The 21,985-nt window shown below is 41.4% G+C and overlaps 1 protein-coding gene across 2 annotated transcripts; it reads left to right on the top strand.

Annotated features, from left to right (window-relative positions):
• The first annotated feature begins 81 nt into the window (after positions 1-81).
• Positions 82-21,954, top strand: lars1b (leucyl-tRNA synthetase 1b). Of its 2 annotated transcripts, XM_058087390.1 has the most exons (32): positions 82-226; positions 529-650; positions 772-859; positions 927-1,007; positions 1,106-1,243; positions 3,432-3,593; positions 3,654-3,766; positions 3,854-3,917; positions 4,109-4,197; positions 4,278-4,503; positions 5,194-5,281; positions 5,614-5,690; positions 6,690-6,743; positions 6,829-6,969; positions 7,531-7,608; positions 7,708-7,793; positions 7,872-7,937; positions 8,008-8,090; positions 9,169-9,307; positions 9,386-9,598; positions 9,852-9,909; positions 10,007-10,070; positions 11,868-12,051; positions 13,129-13,219; positions 13,383-13,523; positions 14,867-15,007; positions 16,327-16,437; positions 17,838-17,948; positions 19,205-19,309; positions 19,506-19,601; positions 19,700-19,832; positions 21,522-21,954. In XM_058087390.1, the coding sequence occupies exons 1-32, from the start codon at positions 221-223 to the stop codon at positions 21,725-21,727; spliced, it is 3,555 nt and encodes a 1,184-aa protein (XP_057943373.1). In that variant the 5' UTR covers positions 82-220; the 3' UTR covers positions 21,728-21,954. The 2 variants fall into 2 exon arrangements, with proteins under 2 accessions (XP_057943373.1, XP_057943374.1); XM_058087391.1 differs by lacking the exon at positions 19,205-19,309.
• The last annotated feature ends 31 nt before the right edge of the window (positions 21,955-21,985 follow it).

Here is a 21,985-nt window from a genome sequence, read left to right as displayed (position 1 = left end):
TAATATTTGAATAAACCGAACCAGTATGTGTTCTTTGGGAGCCTAGATAGCAAACGTTACACACGTGACATCGTCTATGGACTTCATCTCCCAGTAAGCATTGCAAAAGAGGCTGACTTCCGGATGTCATCAGCCGGACATTGGTGAGAGGTGGCGTGGGTTTTCTGTACATTCTGCGAAGCAACAGACTAAATAGATACAGTATCCCCTGTGCCAAAAAATGACGGTAAGTCAGCGGTCTAAAGAGTTTTACGAATAGTACCGGTGTGTAGGTTGTAAATGACGACTTAAAATAAACATTTACTAGCTGTAGCTGTTAGCTAAATCGGCTAACCGCTTGTTAGAAGGTAAACACACATGGGGGACACTTTGAACTTTATACATTATATATTATTATATATATTATTATATATATATATTATTATATATTAATTTCCAATTAAACTACGCCTTTATCGCTAATTTAATTTGCATTGGCCAAAGCTGCTACGCATCGATGCACACTGAATGCTGCATGACTTTTTGCAGGAGCGCAAGGGAACAGCAAAGTTGGACTTCTTGAGAAAAATCGAGCTGGAAATCCAAGCTAAATGGGCGAAGGAGAAGGCCTTTGAGAATGACGCACCGACAACACTCGGGGAAAGTGCACAGTACGTAGATTTGTGCTCAGAAAGGCTTAAAAAGGCACTGCAGTCACATTTAGCTTTTCAGCAGTGACGTAAAACATTCACTTTTGATTATACTTACACATAAAAACACTCTTTTCCACAGCAAAAACAAGTATTTTGTCACCTTCCCTTATCCGTACATGAACGGGAGACTACATCTTGGTCACACGTTCAGCTTGTCAAAGTGTGAGGTAAGTTGGATATACTTTAAAAACAAATTAAATAGTGTCTCAAATGTATATGTTTGTTCCTTGGCAGTTTGGGGTTGGTTACCAGACCTTGAAAGGGAAAAAATGCCTCTTCCCATTTGGCCTCCATTGCACAGGAATGCCAATCAAAGTGAGTGTTTTTTTTATTTTTTCTCATACCTGCAGTGTGAAAAATTGCAATGAATTTAATTATGAGTCTTATCACAAATGCACATTGTCTTTGCCAAGGCCTGCGCAGACAAGTTAAAGAGAGAGATGGAGCTGTATGGAAACCCGCCACTTTTTCCTGATGAGGAGGAAGAGAAGGAGGAGAAGCCAAATGCATCTGACGAAATTATCATTAAAGACAAAGCCAAGGGCAAAAAGGTGTGATAACTAAGCTTTTGCTTGTAAAAGCTGGCATTTTTTTCCAGCGATACTACTCTTTCTTAATTTATTTCAGACATGTATACTATGTTACATTATTCTTTCTCACATATACACTTACAATACAATACACTTACAATATCTATGTCTGAAAAGGAGCAGCAAGAAGCAAAGCTTATTAAATCCTACCCCTTCTCCACGCCATAGCAGTTACCAATTCAGTATGTGATTTTTCCCCACACATATAATCACAGAATCTTACATAAGACAAAACAACAAAAGAAGAGTGGGAACATCGGACACCCCAGCAAAACCCCGGGACATTGCCGAAGCACACCGCCAACCCCGCCAGTCAACCCACCCGACCCCCCCCAGCCCCTGAGTGCACCCACCGAGTACCCAGCACCCCAGCAGTCCCCGCACACCCCGCTGCCCTCCAATAAGATGCCATTTTGGCTGCACACACAATTATGTGTGATCCCTGGCAGGCCTACATTTGGATGGATTGTTTATTCTCTTACTCGTGCCACAGACATGTCACCAGCATGTGGTCAATGTGACACCCGATGTCCAACCATCACTTTACCTCATTATTGCGAGGCCACACTGAACGCTCCCATAAGAAGCACCCACCAAGCCCGGGTGAAGCTTCTTTAGAAGCAGCACAAACATATAATGGACAGGGAAGTTAGACCTTTGAAGGTCGTAGCAGAGCCATAAAAGGTGGGACAGGACTAGGAAGTGCCAGCGTGACCTGACATTGACTTTTCTGATCCTGTTGTGTTGATAGCAATTTTGTCATAGAAGGATGCCATGATGCGGTATGAATGCACTCGGTGCTGTATAAAATGCACATGCAAATAAAGGCTGGATCTACTGTTAGAACTCTGATGTGGCAATTTAGCAAAAGGATGGAATTGACCACTGCATTAAGGTGCCGCAAAAGGTTGGCAATTGCTCATAAAGTTCTTAAATGTGAAATTGCATATTTATTGTCGAGTGGATCTCCACATATACACAATTCAGCATTCCATATTCTATAAATTTTGCGGATTTTGATGCCTCCTAAACTATGTGATAATGAATGTCTTGATGAAGTGACACCCGTGCAAGAAAGTGGCGCCTTGTTTGTGTAGAAACCGTAATATTAGCTTTGACAGTCAACAATCCGGCCTCAAAACTTGAAGCAAGTTAATATGAATGTAAGTCATTCATTACTGGAATCACAACAGGAGATGGAGACAGCCCAACAATAACAACCGTTAGCATTTATCTTGTTAGCGTCCTTTGTCGTGAGTGAACAACAGCAATTGAAGAGCTAAGGGGGAACGTTCTGGCACTGAATGTAATCTAATAAGAACAAGTCACTTTTATCGCAGAGGGCTGCATGGCGGAGAAGTGGTTAGCGCGCAGGCCACACAGCTAGGAGATTAGTTTGCATGAGCTAGTTTGCATGTTCTCCCTGTGCATGCGTACGTTTTCTCCAGGTACTCCGGTTTCCTCCCACATTCCAAAAACATGCTAGGTTAATTGGCGACTCCAAATTGTCCATAGGTATGAATGTGAGTGTGAATGGTTGTTTGTCTAGATGTGCTCTGTGATTGGCTGGTGACCAGTCCAGAGTATACCCCATCTCTCGCTTGAAGACAGGTGGGATAGACTCCAGTACCCCCATGACCCTCGTGAGAATAAGCGGTAGAAAATGAATGAATTAACTTTTATTGCAAATGTTGAAAAATGATGTTTTTATGGGCGTTTCAGTTAATCGATGGATTTTGCCAATCATGGGTGGTCTTCAAAGATGGTTAGAATTTTCTACCGCTTTTTCCTCACAATGCTGAATGCTGGAGCCTATCCCGGCTATCTTTTGGCACATATAGACAAACAACCATTCACACTCACATTCATACCTATGGACAATTTGGAGTCGCTAATTAACCTAGCATGTTTTTGGAATGTGGGAGGAAACCGGAGTACCCGGAGAAAACCCATGCATGCACGAGGGAGAACATGCAGACTCCACAACCCTGGTCCTCCTAGCTGTGAGGTCTGTGCGCTAACCACTCGACCGCCATGCCGCTGCTATATTGCTATATTGTTTTGTTGTTGTACTGTATTATTTAAACTAAACAATATGATCATAACACTACTGCTTTCACTCTTTTATGTCTTTTGTTTTTCCTATTAGAGTAAAGCCGTAGCCAAATCCGGTTCCGCCACCTTCCAGTGGAACATCATGAGGTCTCTGGGCCTGAACGACCACGACATTGCTAAGTTCGCCAATGCCGAACACTGGCTGGAGTATTTCCCTCCTCTGGCTGTCAAAGACCTCAAACTGATGGGCGTCAAGGTGACGTATAAATGATTTTTGTGTGACATAAAATATATTAAATGTACACTGTGGTCACAGGTGGACTGGCGGCGGTCATTCATCACCACGGACGTCAACCCTTTCTATGACTCTTTTGTCCGGTGGCAGTTTGTCACCCTAAAGGAGAGAAAAAAGATAAAGTTTGGGAAACGGTTAGATGACTTTTATTATTATTATTATTTTTTTTTTTTTAGAACTATTAGGTATCTACAATTGATGTTTGTATTATTATTGTCTAGGTATACCATCTACTCTCCTAAGGATGGACAACCATGCATGGACCATGACAGGCAGACGGGAGAGGTATGGTATGGTATTTGTCTTGCATCAAAAAAAGTATGCATGTGTAGTATATACTGTATGAATTATAATTGCATATGTATAAAATTCACCTTGGTTTGGTTTAATTCATTTGAAATTCATCTGAAATTCATCCGCTGTTGTGTGCTTTTCTAGTTACGAATTGAAATCTTTTTTTTTTGCCTCACTCATAGGGAGTCGGGCCTCAAGAGTACACTCTCATCAAAATGAAGATTATTGAACCGTACACTGCAAAATTCAAATCCAAGGTTTTTTACAGCAGGTAACTAATCACCTTCCTGCAAATGACAATCCCGCTAAAGCAATTTTGAAGTAACGTCTTGATGCTGTCCTAACTTCTAGTGCCATGAAGGGAAAAAACATCTACTTGGTGGCCGCCACTCTTAGGCCGGAGACCATGTTCGGTCAAACCAACTGCTGGGTGAGACCCGACATGAACTATGTCGCCTTTGAGACCACCGGCGGGGACGTCTTCGTCTGCACCAAGAGGTCTGCGAGGAACATGTCCTTTCAGGGCTTCACCAAGGAGAATGGAGTGGTTCCTGTCGTCATGGAAATACTGGGACAGGTATTGAAATGTAGACCCCCTCTGACGTACACATTCATTCATTCATTTTCTACCGCTTTTCCTCACGAGGGTCGCGGGTCGTGCTGGAGCCTATCCCAGCTTTCTTCAGGCGTGAGGCGGGGTACACCCTGGACTGGTCGCCAGCCAATCACAGGGCACATATAGACAAACAACCATTCACACTCACATTCATATGGACAATTTGGAGTCGCCAATTAACCTAGCATGTTTTTGGAATGTGGGAGGAAACCGGAGTACCCGGAGAAAACCCACGCATGCACGGGGAGAACATGCAAACTCCTCACAGAGATGGCCGAGGGTGGAATTGAACCCTGGTCTCCTAGCTGTGAGGTCTGCGCGCTAACCACTTCTCCGCCGTGCCACCCACGTACACATTTAAATCTGCTTATTCCAAAAACATGTTAGATTAATTGCTGACTCTAAATACTCCATATGTATGAATATGAGTGTGAATGGTTGTTTGTCTATATGTGCCCTGCGATTGGCTGGCGACCAGTCCAGGGTGTACCCCGCCTCTCGCACAGAGTCAGCTGGGATAGGCTCCAGCATACTGCATACTCGACCCTAAAATGGATGGCTGAATCTTGTATGCAAGCCCGTATCCAAGCCCTGGAGGAGCCCTTTTATAAACCGTTGCATTTAATCCTCACTTAACTTTTGTGCATCAAGGATATCCTTGGCTGCGCTCTGAGTGCTCCTCTGACCTCCTACAAGATCATCTACGCTCTCCCCATGCTCACCATCAAGGAGGACAAAGGTACGACAAGTTGGCCTAAAACAATTCAGCATTCAGACTCCAAAAAAAATGACAAAGTTTAAATGTCAGAATCCGATTTCTAATTACCCTCGGGTCCACGTGATTTTTAAAGGTTATGGGAAGCAATGAGGTGTGTGGATGTTGGGGGGGGATTTGATGCATTGACATTTAGGGCGGCTTCCCAAGCAGATTTATATACCCTTCCTGTTGTCGATGGCTGCCCCCGACACACGCTGTGGCTCAACCTTTGTGTACTATGTTGGCAAACAGCATTTCAGGACAAACTTTACATGTGGCCTTTCAATGTATGCCTCTTGTTTGATTTTGCTCAGGGACGGGGGTAGTTACTAGCGTGCCGTCAGATGCGCCTGATGACATCGCCGCTCTAAGGGACATCAAGAAAAAACAAGTGAGTTTTTGTAAATAACTCTTTTTTTTTTTTTTTCTTGTGTTGCTCTTCTGAATAAATGACACTGCTTGTATGTAATGGTATTCCACACTTTTAACATCCGACATTGTTTACAACAGGGTCTCAAACTCAATTTACCTAGGGGGCCACTGGAGCTAGGGTCTGGGCAAGGCTGGGCCGCATCAGGTTTTCCAAAAAAAAAAAAAAAACAGAAAAATATACAAACTTTTTCAGTGCTTTGGTTCCGATTTTCTACAATAAAAGCTCTTATAAAACATTCCACTGTTCTCAAATATCTTCATTTTTATTTTTCTGCACAAAATAAGATGAAAAATAAATAAACAAATCAAGAATAAAGAAAATCAATCAGTAATAAATAAATATAATAATAATAATAAAACGGCAAATAATAAAAACTTAAGAAACCACATATAGTTGGTGGGTAGACAAATTATTTTTTTCAGATTAAAATGAACAAAGCATTATTAGAGCCCTGTAGACATGACAAAACACGACTATAGTCACATTTATACTTTTTTTTTTATTTACAACATATTGCGCAACTGCAGGGTCTTGAGACACATGCTAACTCGCAAACGAGAGAGCTAGCGACCTAAACGGTAGCCTTCAAGTTATTTCCTTTTAAACTTAAATAGCCAAAAACTTACCACTTCCACACAGATAGGGAGGATAACTGTTAACAGTTATTTAACCTTTAACATGAACATTAATCAAACGTAATAATTTTTTCTGGGTACATGATACCATACAGCATCCATATCAAACTTGCGCGGGCCGCACTAACATTAAAGGGGCCTCAAACTAGGCATGTTTGAGACCCCTGCTTTACAATATATGGAGGCCGGCAAAATTATCTAGTTCATTTTTCATTTATGGTGTAATTAAGGAATAAATGTTTTATTGCAAGACAGTTATGACACATCTTGCAAATTCACTCCATATAGCTTCATTAAAACTTCCATCCTTTATTTCCTGTAGGCGCTGAGAGAGAAGTATGGAATTGAGGACAAGATGGTGCTGCCGTTTGAGCCGGTAAGATCATCTCCTCAGACGTGCCCTTAAACACATTGTTTACGTTTGTAGTTAATTGAGGTGTGTGTGTGTGTATACATTTCAGATCCCTATTATAGACATTCCAGGTTACGGGAACCTGTCTGCTCCTATGGTGTGTGATGAGCTGAAGATCCAAAGCCAGAATGACAAGGATAAGCTGGCTGAGGCTAAAGAGAAAGTCTACTTGAAAGGATTCTATGAAGGGGTGAGTTGGTAGAAGATTACATCATATGCCACAGCAATGCTTTTAGGATTTTTCATTCATTCATTCATTCTCTACCGCTTTTCCTCACGAGGGTCGCGGGGGGGGTGCTGGAGCCTATCCCAGCTGTCTTCGGGCGAGGGGCGGGGTACACCCTGGACTGGTGGCCAGCCAATCACAGGGCACATATAGACAAACAACCATTCACACTCACATTCATACCTATGGACAATTTGGAGTCGCTAATTAACCTAGCATGTTTTTTTTGGAATGTGGGAGGAAACCGGAGTACCCGGAGAAAACCCACGCATACACAGGGAGAACATGCAAACTCCACACAGCGATGGCCGAGGGTGGAATTGAACCCTGGTCTCCTAGCTGTGAGGTCTGCGCGCTAACCACTCGATCGCCGTGCCGCCCCTTTTAGGATTTTTATTAACATTAAATACAAACAATAATAATTATTTTTTTTACACTAACTTTAATTATATATTCTAATTTTTCTTCATACTTAATGCGGCAGTTTTAGTTCATTTAATGATTCGATTGATTGATCCCTCGCAGGTTATGTTAGTTGATGGCTACAAGGGGCAGAAGGTCCAGGATGTGAAGAAGCCCATCCAGAAGATGATGGTGGAAAGGGTAGGACAACTTCCATGATACGCTGCATTGATTCATTCATTGATTAATTGATGCGAGTCGACCGTATTTAACGGTGGCGCCCCCACCCGTGCTCGGCAGGGCGAGGCCGCCATTTACATGGAGCCAGAAAAGCAGATCATGTCCCGTTCAGCCGACGAGTGCGTCGTGGCGCTGTGTGATCAGTGGTGAGTGACTTGCGCAAAGTTGCTGGAACTCGCGGCGATCCAAACAAGAGCGAATGCGATACTTTTGTCTTTTTTAAGGTATTTGGACTACGGAGATGCTGAGTGGAAGAAGCAGGCCAATGAAGTCCTCAAGCCTTTAGAGACGTAAGATGACTGCTCGCTTAAGTCATTGGAGAGGTTTATCGAAGCGTCTAACCTGTTCACGAATTGACAGATTTTGCGACGAGACCAGAAGAAACTTTGAAGCGACTTTGGACTGGCTACAGGAGCACGCTTGCTCACGGACTTATGGGCTCGGTAGGTCTGGAATTTGATCATTCTGTTTTTTGTTACCATTCAAGTTATGGCAAGCAGGGGTCTCAAACAGTTTGAGGCCCCCGCCTTGATATAGAAGTTTAATGTTGGTGCGGCCCGCGCAAGTTTGATATGGATGCTGTATGGTATCATGTACCCATAAAAAATTATTACGTTTGATTAATGTTCATGTTAAAGGTTAAATAACTGTTAATAGTTATCCTCCCTATCCGTGTGGAAGTGGTAAGTTTCTGGCTATTTAAGTTTAAAGGAAATAACTTGAAGGCTACCGTTTAGGTCGCTAGCTCTCTAGTTTGCGAGTTAGCATGTGTCTCAAGACCCTGCAGTTGCGCAATATGTTGTAAATTAAAAAAAGTATAAATGAGACTATAGTCGTGTTTTGTCATGTCTACAGGGCTCTAATAATGCTTTGTTCATTTTAATCTGAAAAAAATAATTTGTCTACCCACCAACTATATGTGCTTTCTTAAGTTTTTATTATTATTATTATATTTATTTATTACTGATTTATTCTTGATTTGTTTATTTATTTTTCATCTTATTTTGTGCAGAAAAATATAAATTAAGATATTTGAGAACAGTGGAATATTTTATCAGAGCTTTTCTTATAGAAAATTGGAACCAAAGTGAAGTTTTTTACATTTTTTTGTTTTTAATAAATGCGTTTTTTTTTTGTTTTTTTTGGAAAACCTGATGCGGCCCAGTCTCACCCAGACTCGAGCTCCAGTGGCCCCCAAGTAAATTGAGTTTGAGAACCCTGGCATAAAGAAAATTTAGTACATGCAACAGCCAGCAGAGGGTGCAATTGATTTAGGACCAGCTTGTTTGCCGCTTAATTAGGCTGCTGTAGAAACTTCAACAAATAGTCGTAAATACAATTTATGTACAAAATGAAACAGTTATTTAAGTACATTAGTATTATATGTATTTTGGAAGATAGTATTTCATCTTTATGAATGACAGCCACTTTGAATGTGTCACAGAATAACCGTCTTCTGTCACCGCTTGTGTTCTTGGCTGTGTGCCTGCCACTACTTACACTTGTGCTTGGTTGCCATAGGAACACGGCTGCCTTGGGACGAGCAGTGGCTGATCGAGTCCCTCTCGGACTCCACCATCTACATGGCGTACTACACTGTGGCCCACCTCCTCCAGGGAGGCGTGCTCAACGGGCAGGGGAGCTCACCCCTGGGAATCAAGTAAGGCTGCAACACTAGCATACAGAATTCATTATGGTCCTCATTTAAAAAAAAAATAAAATTTTGGCTTCATCTTAGACCTGAGCAAATGACCAAGGAGGTCTGGGACTTCATCTTCTTCAAGACGTCCCCCTTCCCTAAGACGGACATCCCAAAAGAGCATCTTCAGAAGTTAAGGAGGGAGTTTGAGTACTGGTATCCAGTGGATGTGCGCGTCTCCGGCAAAGACTTGGTCCCCAACCACTTATCTTACTATCTCTACAACCATGTGGCCATGTGGCCCAATGACAGGTGAGATTGTCCTTCAGGATCAGGGACAAAATTCCTGGGTAGTTATATTAGGAGTGCGAGGATGTAACCCGATGATGGATATCGATACGCTCTTGCCGTGTGTCGTTTATTTCATCCGTACATACATACATACATCATTATTATTAAATTGCTGGAAGTGACAAAGAACAAAAGAAAGCAGTATACAGCAGTAATACATTTTTTTGGTATTAATCCCATTCATACCAATAACATCACCCTCTATTGTCCACAGTGGGAAATGGCCCCAGGCGGTCCGTGCTAACGGTCATCTGCTCCTTAATTCTGAGAAGGTGTGTCTTAATTTTAATACTGTTTTTATACTACGGAATTGTCTCCTGGTGCGTGGTGTTAACATCTGCTTTTTTTTCTTTTTTTTTGTGCTAACAGATGTCCAAATCAACTGGAAATTTCCTGACTCTTAGCCAAGCTATCAAAAAGTTCTCGGCAGACGGTATGTCAATTTTCTTCTTCCACGCTTGAACGTTCAATCTGTGTTGCTGAGTTTCTCATCTGTCGAGGAGACGAAACATCACAAAACATTTAGTTAGGGGGTAAAAAAAACAGCATCATTTGTATTGAGATAAAAATAAAATGCGTCTGTATGACTACAGATGGGTGATGTGGGTCCTCACACAGCGTTAATTGCCTGTTTGTAATTGTTCAGTGCCTCCATCAGCGATGAATAATTTCACATTGATTCATTGATTCTCCTTAATAATAAATGGAACTAGAAAATTCCCGCGGAAATTTTGATGGGCTTGCCACCTGTGCTGTGAACCTCGGGCCCGGTGTGCAAACGGTTACCATGCTAGCACCTAGCAAGAACGCCTCAAGTACCGAAAAGGTAGCTGCAGTCCCATCGTGTCCCCACATCATGCCATGTGTCTTATTTGCATTTAGACATTAGTAAATTAGCTTAAATGCTAGCATGCTAACGGCTACCAAGCTAGCACCTAGCAAGACAGCCTCAGGTCACGAAAAGTTTGGGGCAGTCCCATAGTGTCCCCACATCATGCCACATGTGTATTTGCCTTTAGACATGAGTAAATTAGCTTAAATGCTAACATGCTAACAGTCATCATGCTAGCACCTAGCAAGAGGGCCTCAAGTTTAGAAAGTGCCAAGGTTGTCCTATAACTTCCCTACATCATGCCATGTGTGTATTTGCCTTTAGACATGAGTAAATTAGCTTAAATGCTAACATGCTAACATGCTAGCAGCCCACACTGGGGGCTGTGTCGGGTCTGCTGAGGGGGTGCCATCTTTGGGGCCCTTCGACCCGGCCGGCCGGCTGGGGGTTCCTCCCTTTTAATGTGGGGGTCCGCCCGTCTGTTGGTGTCCGGGTCCCCCGATGGCACGGCCTGCGGCTCCTCCCAGTGTGGACGGCCCCAAAGGTGGCGTTTCCTTGATCCTCAGTGCCATGCCATGTCTCCCTACTGTGTGTGATTTTGTGTGTGTGTCTAGTATGGAGGGTTGGAGGGAGGGGCTTTCTTAGTAATTGGTTTTCCTTTTAATTGTGGTAATTGTTTTTTAATTCTCTAAAGCACTTTGTGTTGCATGTCTTTGCAGGAAAAGTGCTATACAAATAAAGTTGATTTGATTTGATACTTCATGATGTCATAACATGACAGCGGGCCAGATTAGTGTTGCGCCCTCTGATGTGCCGTAATTAATTGTAATGGCTGTAATTAACTTTTACTTAATATCTGATGTGTGCCAGATGTCATTAAGACAACAAAACAATAATTAGTCTTGATTTACTCATTACTTTTACATAATTAACCATTTACTTAATGGTAACAAAATATGCATTTTTTGTGAAAAAACAATAAGTATTCCTTTCAAAAAGTGCCTGTTCCTTTCTGCAGTTGTGTAAATCAATGTTCCATCACCATTTGAAGAAATGTGGTGAATCAAGACACTTACAGATATTAATGTAATAGATCTGTTATTCATATTTTACACAGAAACAGCAAAGCGGGGATATTACTAAAACTGTGCTTTCACACAGTATTTCACATTTGGGGAATTAGATTAATTAGATGCAAGATTAATTATGTGGCAATTTTGGTGTGACGTATAAAATACTTATATGACAGTAACAATTGCTTTCAGGTCCGGACATTGCAAAAATTCCCACCCCCTCCCACTCTAAAACTACCTGGTGCCTTTCCCACAGAACAGGTGTAAAAAAATGCCTGCTTTTTACAGGCATAACAGGCACTGAAGAGCCATGCTCTGTCCTCAGGTATGCGTCTGGCTCTGGCTGACGCCGGCGACACGGTGGAGGATGCCAATTTCGTGGAGACCATGGCGGATGCCGGCATTCTGCGCTTGTACACCTGGATCGAGTGGGTGAAGGAGATGATAGCCAATCAGAACAACCTGAGGACCGGGCCCGCAGACACCTTCAATGACCGCGTCTTCGCCAGGTAGACCTAAAATTAAAACTAAAACTTTGGCTGTACAAAAGAATTGGGACATATCACTACAAAATCCACTCTTCCAAATCATTCAGGAGGCTCAAACTCAATTTACTTGGGGGGCCACTGGAGCTCGGGTCTGGGTGGTTTTCCAAAAAAAATGCATTTATTAAAAACAAAATTATTTTTTTTGGCTTTGGTTCCAATTTTCTACAATAAAAGTTCTGATAAAACATTCCACTGTTCTCAAATATCTTACATTTTATTTTTGTACACAAAATAAGATGGAAAAATAAACAAATCAAGAATAAAGAAAATCAATCAATCAGTAATAAATAAATAAATATAATAATAATAAAAAACCGGCAAATAATAAAAACTTAAGAAACCACATAGTTGGTGGGTAGACAAATTATTTTTTTCAGATTAAAATGAACAAAGCATTATTAGAGCCCTGTAGACATGACAAAACACGATTATAGTCACATTTATACTCTTTTTATTTACAACATATTGCGCAACTGCAGGGTCTTGAGACACATGCTAACTAGCAAACTAGAGAGCTAGCGACCTAAACGTTAGCCTTCAAGTTATTTCCTTTAAACTTTAACAGCCAAAAACTTACCACTTCCACACGGATAGGGAGGATAACTATTAACAGTTATTTAACCTTTAACATGAACATTAATCAAACTTAATAATTTTTTCTGGGTACATGATACTAACATTAAACTTTCATATCAAGGCGGGGGGCCTCAAACTAGTGTCCTGTGGTCCACATTTGGGCCGTGTGTTTGGGACCCCTCCTATAATAAAGGCCGGTTTGGATGAGTTTGTTGTAGAAGAACCTGACTTTTAACCCTTCTCAAACACTATCGGAAGTAGCTGGGAAGAGGGGCGGAACCCGACCCTTCTCAAACAGTTTTAGGATAAACCAGGCCCTCTCCTTGTTGAAAGTGACATTTTTTATGTAATCATCCCAATACGTCAAACCCAATAAATAAGAATAGCAGCTGGTAGTGAGCCAGTCTAAGAGATTCAGAGGTTCCACGGGATAAAAAACTTCGGATTTTGTGTCTTTGCCAGCGAAATGAATGCAGGGATCTTGAAGACGGAGCTGCACTACGACAGAATGATGTACAAAGATGCTTTGAAGAGCGGCTTCTTTGAGTTCCAGGTAAACAAAATTCAGTTGATTTTTTTTGCAAGCAAGTCTCCGGCGTTCTGTTTGTTGCATCTTTGCAGTAAAAGCGGACTCTCCTTCATGAACACGGCAAAGAACAAAAAGCCGTTCCAAATCCAGCCCCTAACCGCTATGAATAATAACATCCTTCTCACAGACCGCCAAAGACAAGTACAGGGAGCTGGCTATTGAAGGCATGCACAGAGACCTGGTCTTCCAGTTCATAGAGAGACAGACGCTGCTGCTGGCCCCCATCTGTCCACACCTGTGCGAGTACACCTGGGGACTGCTGGGCAAGGTAAGACATGGACGTTTGGAACCTGCCTTGCTATTCACATGCTGGAAGCTGCCAGCTGACAAAGGATGGAGTAAGACCCTCAAACAATGCACTACGATGAGCGAATTCAAGAAACAATACAAGCAGTTGATGTTTGCTAAATACAAGGATGAAGAGTCTTGAACCAGTCATGATGTGCTATTTATAGGTTGTCACATACGACAGTATTAATTGGCCCATGAATGATACGGGAAAAGGCCGAAATGATACTGTGTCAAAGCCCAGGGCAGTGATACTTATAGGTTATCACATGGTTTGTCTGGTATCAGGCCAGGTATCATGCCCGAAGGTCGAGGGCTGATACTAGCATGCGGGGGCATGATACTGGGCCTGATACCAGACAAACCATGTGATGATCTTATTCTCACATACTATTTAATCATGAGCATATTATCACGTACTAATATTAGTGTAATAGTAAATATACGCTCATGATTAAATAGTATGTGATAATAAGATCATCACATGGTTTGTCTGGTATCAGGCCCAGGAGGGTCTCGGGCTGATGCTGACACTTGGGGGCATGATACCTGGCCTGATACCAGACAAACCATGTGATAATCTATAAATATCACTATATTGACACTTACTATGGTACCCATTATGTCATTGTATGACCATACAGTGACATAATGTCATAGTCATATCACCTTGTACTTCAGTACGGGACAAAAAAATTAAAAACAAAAAAAAAAACCTTAAACCATATTAGGAAAACAGGAAGTGAACAAATGTAACTTACTGATTGTAAAAGTACCAGATGGAGGGGTAGGATTTAATAAGCTTTGCTTCTTCCTACTCCTTTTGGACATGTGGAACTGTGAACTGATTATGTGATGCATTCAATTGTAATCTGATGCATGTTCAAATGAAAATTAAACCATTATTACATGTTTGTGTTGAAAAAAAAACGTTTAAAAGGAAAGTGCTATATGTATTCATGAGAATGCTAGTCTGGGACATTTAAGCGCTTTTCCTCTTGGTGACCACCAGGAGCTCGTCTTCACACACACTTCCCCTTGTCGCTTCCGATGAGAGAAAGGCACACTTTTTATTATTATTATTTTTTTTATACATGTTCCAACAAAACCACCACCGAGGGCCAAGAATATTTTTAAAGCTCTAACGTACGAGTACAAAAGAAGGCCGCCGTGCCTTTTAGAGATGGGTATTTTTGGTTGTCGCTTAGCAACATGCACATGCACCCCTACAATTTCATCATTTCTTCCACTCGCTAAAATCATAATCCAGGATTCTAAAGCTGGTCCATCTTTCCTCCTCCTCCTCCTCCTCCTCACCCGCAGACCACGTCTCTGATGAAGGCGTCATGGCCCGTCGCCGGTCCAGTGGATGAGGTTCTCATTCGGTCTTCACAGTACCTGATGGAGACGGCGCACGACCTCCGACTGAGACTCAAAGCTTATATGCTTCCAAGTAAAAATAAGGTAAAATGCAGGCAAATGCCAGCTAATATCACGGGCAGTTGGGTGCTTAATATAGCATGTGAACTGTAATAAGCCTTCATATTTACAGTATGGCTTCAGGCATCCTTATGGACACACATCTGTGTATAAAGGATGGTGAATATACCCTGGTCACTTTTTCTACTTGAGTCAAAAGAACTTTACATGCAGGAAATAAAATCATTGTCGCCTCATTAAGGTTTTAATTTTGCTGCTTCACTATTTTATGTATTTTTTTAAATAATAATAATAATACATTTTATTTGTATAGCACTTTTCAAAATACTCAGACACTTTCCAGAAGAATGGAGTTGAATAAAATAATTTGCCTAAATTAAGCATTTTCAACCATAACAATGGCAAAAATGGACTAAAATACAAATGTAAGGCATTCAGAAGATGCTTTCAAGGACGCTGTGGATGTAATAATCTATGACACACAAACATCACACTTGATTGCTGCAACAACAGGCGAAAATGCAGTAACCCACTCCAAGCTAAAACTCAACTCTGAACCCCCAACGTCACTTCCTGTTTGATCTCCAATTGAGACCATGAGACCATAGACCAGCACTTTTATTTTAATTATATCCTGTAATATATGTATTTTTTTGTTTGTTTTCACAAGTCAATTTAGCATTTTACCTTCAACTTTTTATTAGTATTGTCTGTTTAAAATTAATATTGCATTATTGTAATGTATTCATTTATTGACGTGTGCGCTGACCTCTTTGCCAGGTCACGCTTGCAAAAGAGATCTCGATCTCAATGGGTTTTCTACTTTCTTAAATAAAAGTTAAGAGATCCCAAGAGAATACATTCATATCAACTTAAATTATTTATTATTTAAGCTTATTTCAGCTTCGGTTTACTGTATTGTGTAATACAAGTGTAAAAGGTGACTATAGGGGTGTTATGTCATGTCTATAAAGCTCGAATAATGTTCAAGTGTATTTAGAAGGCTGTAAACAGGCAGAGCCACGTGGTGGATGCTGTTTTATTCTAGTCCATTACAGACTTAAACTATAAAGAGTGGATGGTTTAAGCTGTATACTTTATTGTAAACTTCAACAACGGGTAAAACATGATTACACACACTGGTCCGACTCCACGGTCAAGATAGACTTTATTATCCTCGAGGGGCAATTTGTTCTACTGCCAGCAGTATCACACAAACAATAAACAAACTAACAATAAATCCAATATAAAAAACAATAAATAGGAATTTATTCCAAAACAATTTCAGCAGTGTCTCATGTAAAAAAGAAAGTTCGATTTCAAAAATAATTTTCCTCCAACAGAAAGGTGACTCCAAGCCTCCCGCCAAGCCTTCCCACTGCACCATCTACGTGGCCAGGAGCTACCCGCCATGGCAGCACAGCGCCTTATCCTTGCTCGCAAAACACTACAAGGTCAGTAACTGTAAGATTTCAAGTTGGAAAAAAATGGCCTCTTACTAGCCCGGGATAACCATAGCATCTGAAATGCACACCAGAAGACATGGGCTTGAACGCTCTTCAAGTTTATTTTACCAGACCGTGCAACAGCATTTCCCCCAGCACACACAACAGGCCTCCTCCAAACAATTCACCCAGCCCCCTTTTACCCGTGAAGGGCCAACCGTAGTTCCCCAATGCGAGGGTGAGGCAATACGTCTAAAAGGTACCCTAATTTACATTTATAACACCCTTCTTTTATGTTACCAAAAGTCTTTCAGTAGTACCACACTGAAGTTTCACTTCCTGTATACATTTAAGCACTCGATTACACATAACTTAGATTACCACCCAGTTAATCCCCCCCCCCCCCCTTCCAGGGAGAGTCCAATCAAGGTGATCAGCCTCTGGCCTGCACTCACATGGGCGTGCCTCTATGTTTGTGCCCCGACCAGTCATTCATTCATTCATTTTCTACCGCTTTTCTTCCCGAGGGTCGCGGGGGTTGCTGGAGCCAATCCCAGCTGTCTTTGGGCGAAAGGCGGGGTACACCCCGGACTGGTGGCCAGCCAATCACAGGGCACATATAGACAAACAACCATTCACACTCACATTCATACCTATGGACAATTTGGAGTGGCCAATTAACCTAGCATGTTTTTTTGGAATGTGGGAGGAAACCGGAGTACCCGGAGAAAACCCACGCACGCACGGGGAGAACATGCTATCTCCACACAGAGATCACAGATGGTGGGATTGAATTGGGTTTCCTAGCTGTGAAGTCTGCGCGCTAGACCGCCATGCAGCCTAGTAATAAAATTATTTTTCATATTTAAAAAATGTAATAAAAGTATGTACACTAATAGAAATCAAAATACATCTAAATTAATATTTTAAGTAATTTTTAAAATTATTATATATGTAATGTCAGTGTTTTTTGTACTTTTTTTTTTTGCAATATTCATGAATTCACTCATTCATTTTCTACCGCTTATCCTCACAAGGGTTGCAGGGGGGTGCTGGAGCCTATCCCAGCTGTGTCCAGGTGAGAGGCGGGGTACACCCTGGACTGGTGGCCAGCCAATCACCGGGCACATATAGACAAACAACCATTCACACTCACTAACTAACTAAAGTGGCAATTAAACAACTTAAATGGCAAACAAATATAATTAAAGTACTAACCCGTATATATGTAAATAACAAAATCCAACTATATACACAAATAGAAACATGACAGTGTGTAGGTGGGGGCGTACACCTGATCAGCGAGGGAGGATTGACGGCTCCCTCACAGTAACACATCACACAGCACAGTATCGGACATTGGAAATGCTGTCATGGATGCTTACGTCGCATCTTTTTCTTTTCTGCAGAGCAACAGTGGCGTCCTCCCAGACAACAAGGTGATAGCAAGCGAACTTGGAGCGCTGTCCGAGCTGAAGAAATACATGAAGAGGGTCATGCCTTTTGTGGCCATGATCAAGGTGGGGGGCCGTTCTTTACTATTTATTATGCCAAGCACATAAACTACTCTATTATTTGTCGACAATAACGATGTACCGATGGCCCGGGGCAAGTTAAAACAAAATTCGGGCAAGTAAATCCAATCAGTGATATTCCCGTCGGGCAAGTGCACTTTGGCAAGAGTTTTTTTTTTAAAGCGGTTCTTGTTGGGTGTTGGTAAAACACGGACTGCGTAATTCCGGTAGTAATTTGCAAACCGATCCTTGCAGATCAGAATCGTTTATTTAGACCACGGTCCATGTTTTACCCACACCCGTTCTTGTTCGCGATCAACCAATCAGCGATCGTTTGACTACGTAAAACATCTATCATGGCGGCCCTGCCAACATGGTCTAATTCTTCAACAACTTCTGAAAAAAAAACAGCAAAAAGTGATGAAACAGTGCCTCCAAAAAACAAGTATTTTATTAGCGGCAGCAAATCAAATGATGGCACAGGTGAGTGAATCACATTGCTGTGACAATTTGAATTTTTCACAATAAAACACCACCGATTAGATCCAATACCAAAAAGTGCTGATTTTGCACAAGCTACAAAATGTAGCGCTTCCATTTCTCTGTGTATTTTTCTCACCTTTTTGCTTCACAAATTATTGTTTGACCATTGAGCAATTTTTTTCTGGATTAAAAAACACTTTACTAGTACACAAATGTGTCTATTTAATAATGTTTCATTGTGGTGCACAACTTATAAATATCACTGCTTACTACGACTACCATGTGTAAGGTAGTACGGCATGCTATGTTAAAATACATCACAATTTTTCAGACATTCCTCCAAATACAATGCGTCAGTACTATTATCTGATGAATTATCAGCATATATTGATATATGATATCATTATGGCAGTCTTCATTTTACATGGGGCAAGTAGTTCTCACCTTAAGGATTCCACATGGGCAAGTAATTTTTGTTTTTAATGTAGAGCCCTGTGAATGGTTGTAGTAAGAGTTTTCTTTTATTCTTGCCCAACAAAGACTTTTATGTTGGCATTTAACTGTCGAAATTTCAGGTGTTTTTGTTTGTTTGCAGACTTGACAGCTACTATTGACCGACTTAGATGTTTTATTCTTATTTTCTTGCAGTTGCCTTTGTAAATGTTTTTTTTTTTTTTTACTCCCCTCTACTGTTTTTCTTTTTGTGTTGTTCAGTCTCATACAATTGAATCCAGATATTGATCCATTGAAGTCTCTTCACTTGGTCCTTCTTTCTGCAGGAGAACCTTGAGAAGAACGGGCCTAGGGTTTTGGATCTGGAGCTCGAGTTTGACGAGCGGGCAGTTCTCACTGAGAACCTGGTCTACTTGACCAATTCTCTCGAGGTATTCAGCGCATTCACATGATAACCGATTTTATACCCAATCTGTCATGGTTATGCTGGAGCCTATCCCAGCTGAAGGCTTTGTGTCGGCCTATCATTGAATGGATATGTTCTAGTTATTTTGAGCCATGTATTGTAAATGCTATCATATTGTGACGTACCCTGGGATTCTATATCCTGTTTCTATCAACTCGCAGCTGGAGCAGATCGACATCTTGTTTGCGTCCGAGGCCGACGACAAAATCAGGGAAGACTGTTGCCCGGGGAAACCGTTCTCTGTGTTCAGATCAGAGGTAAATTCTTTTGAGGGCACGTGTCATGTGACGCACGTTGGACTCTGCAATTGAAAACGAGACTGAAATTAATGTTTGTATGCGTGTTGTCTTGGCAGCCCGCAGTGCGCGTTTCCCTGGTCAACCCTCAGCCTTGCAACGGCGTCTTCTCTACCAAGCTTGACATCCGACAGGGCGACAGCAGGGACAGCATCGTCCGCAGACTCGCCAAAGTCAACAGACTCATCAAAGGTCGGTGATGCTTTGGGTTGCTGCTTTACAGACTTCCTATTTTAAGTATGGGAAAACTAATTGCTTTTACTTGACTAACCTTTTGTGTACGTTCACTACACTTGGAATATGTCACCGGAGTCACGATTAGGGATAGACCGATATGTTTTTTTTGGGGCAGATACCGATTTTTTTTCCATCACCCTTAGCCGATGGCCGATTTTGCTTGGGCCGTTATTTGTTGCCGATACTGCTTTTGATCCCTCAATTTACATGAAAAAATGACCATGGTAACAAATATTACAGGTCTCATGTTTAAACAAATATGCGTGCGTGCGTGCGTGCGTGCGTGCGTGCGCGCGCCCGATATATCGGCCGATGTATCGGTCGATCCTTAGTCACGATGCTAACCAAAGTCTTCATTCTATGTGTCTGTTTACCAAAAAAACAGTATTAACATCTGCGGCTGGAGGCAAACTCTTGATATCGTTTTTATTTTTAACTCCGCAAGATGGTGGTACAATGGTAGCTCGGTTAACATCTGGCCCGGTTAGCGCGTTTTTTTGGTTAACATCCTTTGCTTCATATTGTAGCAGAATAATGTGTTGTTTAGTTAATTGATGGTTTTGTGGGGTTTTCTCCAACTAAATTTGTGAAAAAAAAATTGTTTGTTAAATGTGTAGTTGTCATTTGTAATTGTTTTCAGTATTTTGTGTTAACATTTTTGGGTGTCTGGAATGGATTTTGCTTATTTTCTATGGGGAAATTTGCTTTGGTTAGAGGCTGTTTTGGTTTGAGTCTGGATTAATAATGTTAATCAAGTCACCACTGTTGATGGTTTTGTGGGGTTTTCTCCAACTAAATTTGTGGAAAAAAATTGGTTGTTAAATGTGTAGTTGTCATTTGTAATTGTTTTCAGTATTTTGTGTTAACATTTTGGGGTGTCTGGAATGGATTTTGCTTATTTTCTATGGGGAAATTTGCTTTGGTTAGAGGCTGTTTTGGTTTTGGTGGTACAATGGTAGCTCGGTTAATATCTGGCCCGGTTAGCGCGTTTTTCGGTTAACATCCTTTGCTTCATATTGTAGCAGAATAATGTGTTGTTTAGTTAATTGATGGTTTTGTGGGGTTTTCTCCAACTAAATTTGTGAAAAAAATTGTTTGTTAAATGTGTAGTTGTCATTTGTAATTGTTTTCAGCATTTTTTGTTAACATTTTTGGGTGTCTGGAATGGATTTTGCTTATTTTCTATGGGGAAATTTGCTTTGGTTAGAGGCTGTTTTGGTTTGAGTCTGGATTAATAATGTTAACCAAGTCACCGCTGTAGCAGCATTTGAAGTACGAGTGATGAGCATCCAGCAGCTTTAATAAAATGTTTGTTATGCTGATCCGCTAAAAATCATGTGTGCGACACTTGCCGTGCTGCGGTTCATGAACTCAGAGCTATTCAGGCTAGTTGAGTAATTAGCTTTTTAAATTACAATATTGGTTGTTTTTGCTGTGTTTTGCAATATTTGTTGAGAAATGACGATGCGCCATGTTTCCGTTCCACTTTCTCATGCACTCTGCATTATTATAGAGTAAAGCCATGGTGGTGCCAGTGTTATATTCCACCATTCATTGTTATTCCTGCTTATATTGCACATAACATAACCCTGTTCCATCTGTCTATCTGCATCTCTCTCCCCTCCCAAACGCTTCCTCCATCAGATCTCTCCAAAGTGAAGCTGATGAGATACGAGGACCCTTTGCTCGGGCCACGTCGGGTTCCGGTGTTGGGGCAAGAAGAGCAGGGCAAGGTGCTCATTTCTCCTCAGTCTGTGTTTAGCATCAACCTGGAGGAGAATAAAGTCACAGTGGCTGACGACGGCCTCTCGATGGACATTGGAGACACTCTAGCCTACCTGGTTCTTTAAAAATCTCTCACACGGTACATGAAGGTATCAAGGCATGTTACAACGCAAATTATTTGTGGATTAAGGAACATTTTTTATAGCGCAAGAACGTCTCAGTTTTAAAGCATAAGACAGCTCCTGTTGTCATAGTGATGGGCGTGTGTCTTTTGTACATCATGGTCTCTCCTGGATGGCTTGTCCATCGTGCGCTTTTTTCCAAAAAAAATAATAAACACATTGAAATGAAATGTTCAACATCCTCCTATCTGTCTGAATAAC

This window comes from Doryrhamphus excisus, chromosome 11 (assembly GCF_030265055.1).
Source record: "Doryrhamphus excisus isolate RoL2022-K1 chromosome 11, RoL_Dexc_1.0, whole genome shotgun sequence".
Classification (NCBI taxonomy): domain Eukaryota; kingdom Metazoa; phylum Chordata; class Actinopteri; order Syngnathiformes; family Syngnathidae; genus Doryrhamphus; species Doryrhamphus excisus.
The sequence above is the reverse complement of the archived record's forward strand: the minus strand, read 5'-3'. Positions and strand labels throughout refer to the sequence as shown.

What these genes read in the sequence shown, in the direction of transcription:
- lars1b (XM_058087390.1), top strand. An exon ending in GCACAGGAATGCCAATCAAA is followed by an intron (nt 1,008 to 1,105) that starts GTGAGTGTTTTT and finishes GTCTTTGCCAAG; the next exon opens with GCCTGCGCAGACAAGTTAAA. An exon ending in TGCTTCCAAGTAAAAATAAG is followed by an intron (nt 15,008 to 16,326) that starts GTAAAATGCAGG and finishes TTCCTCCAACAG; the next exon opens with AAAGGTGACTCCAAGCCTCC.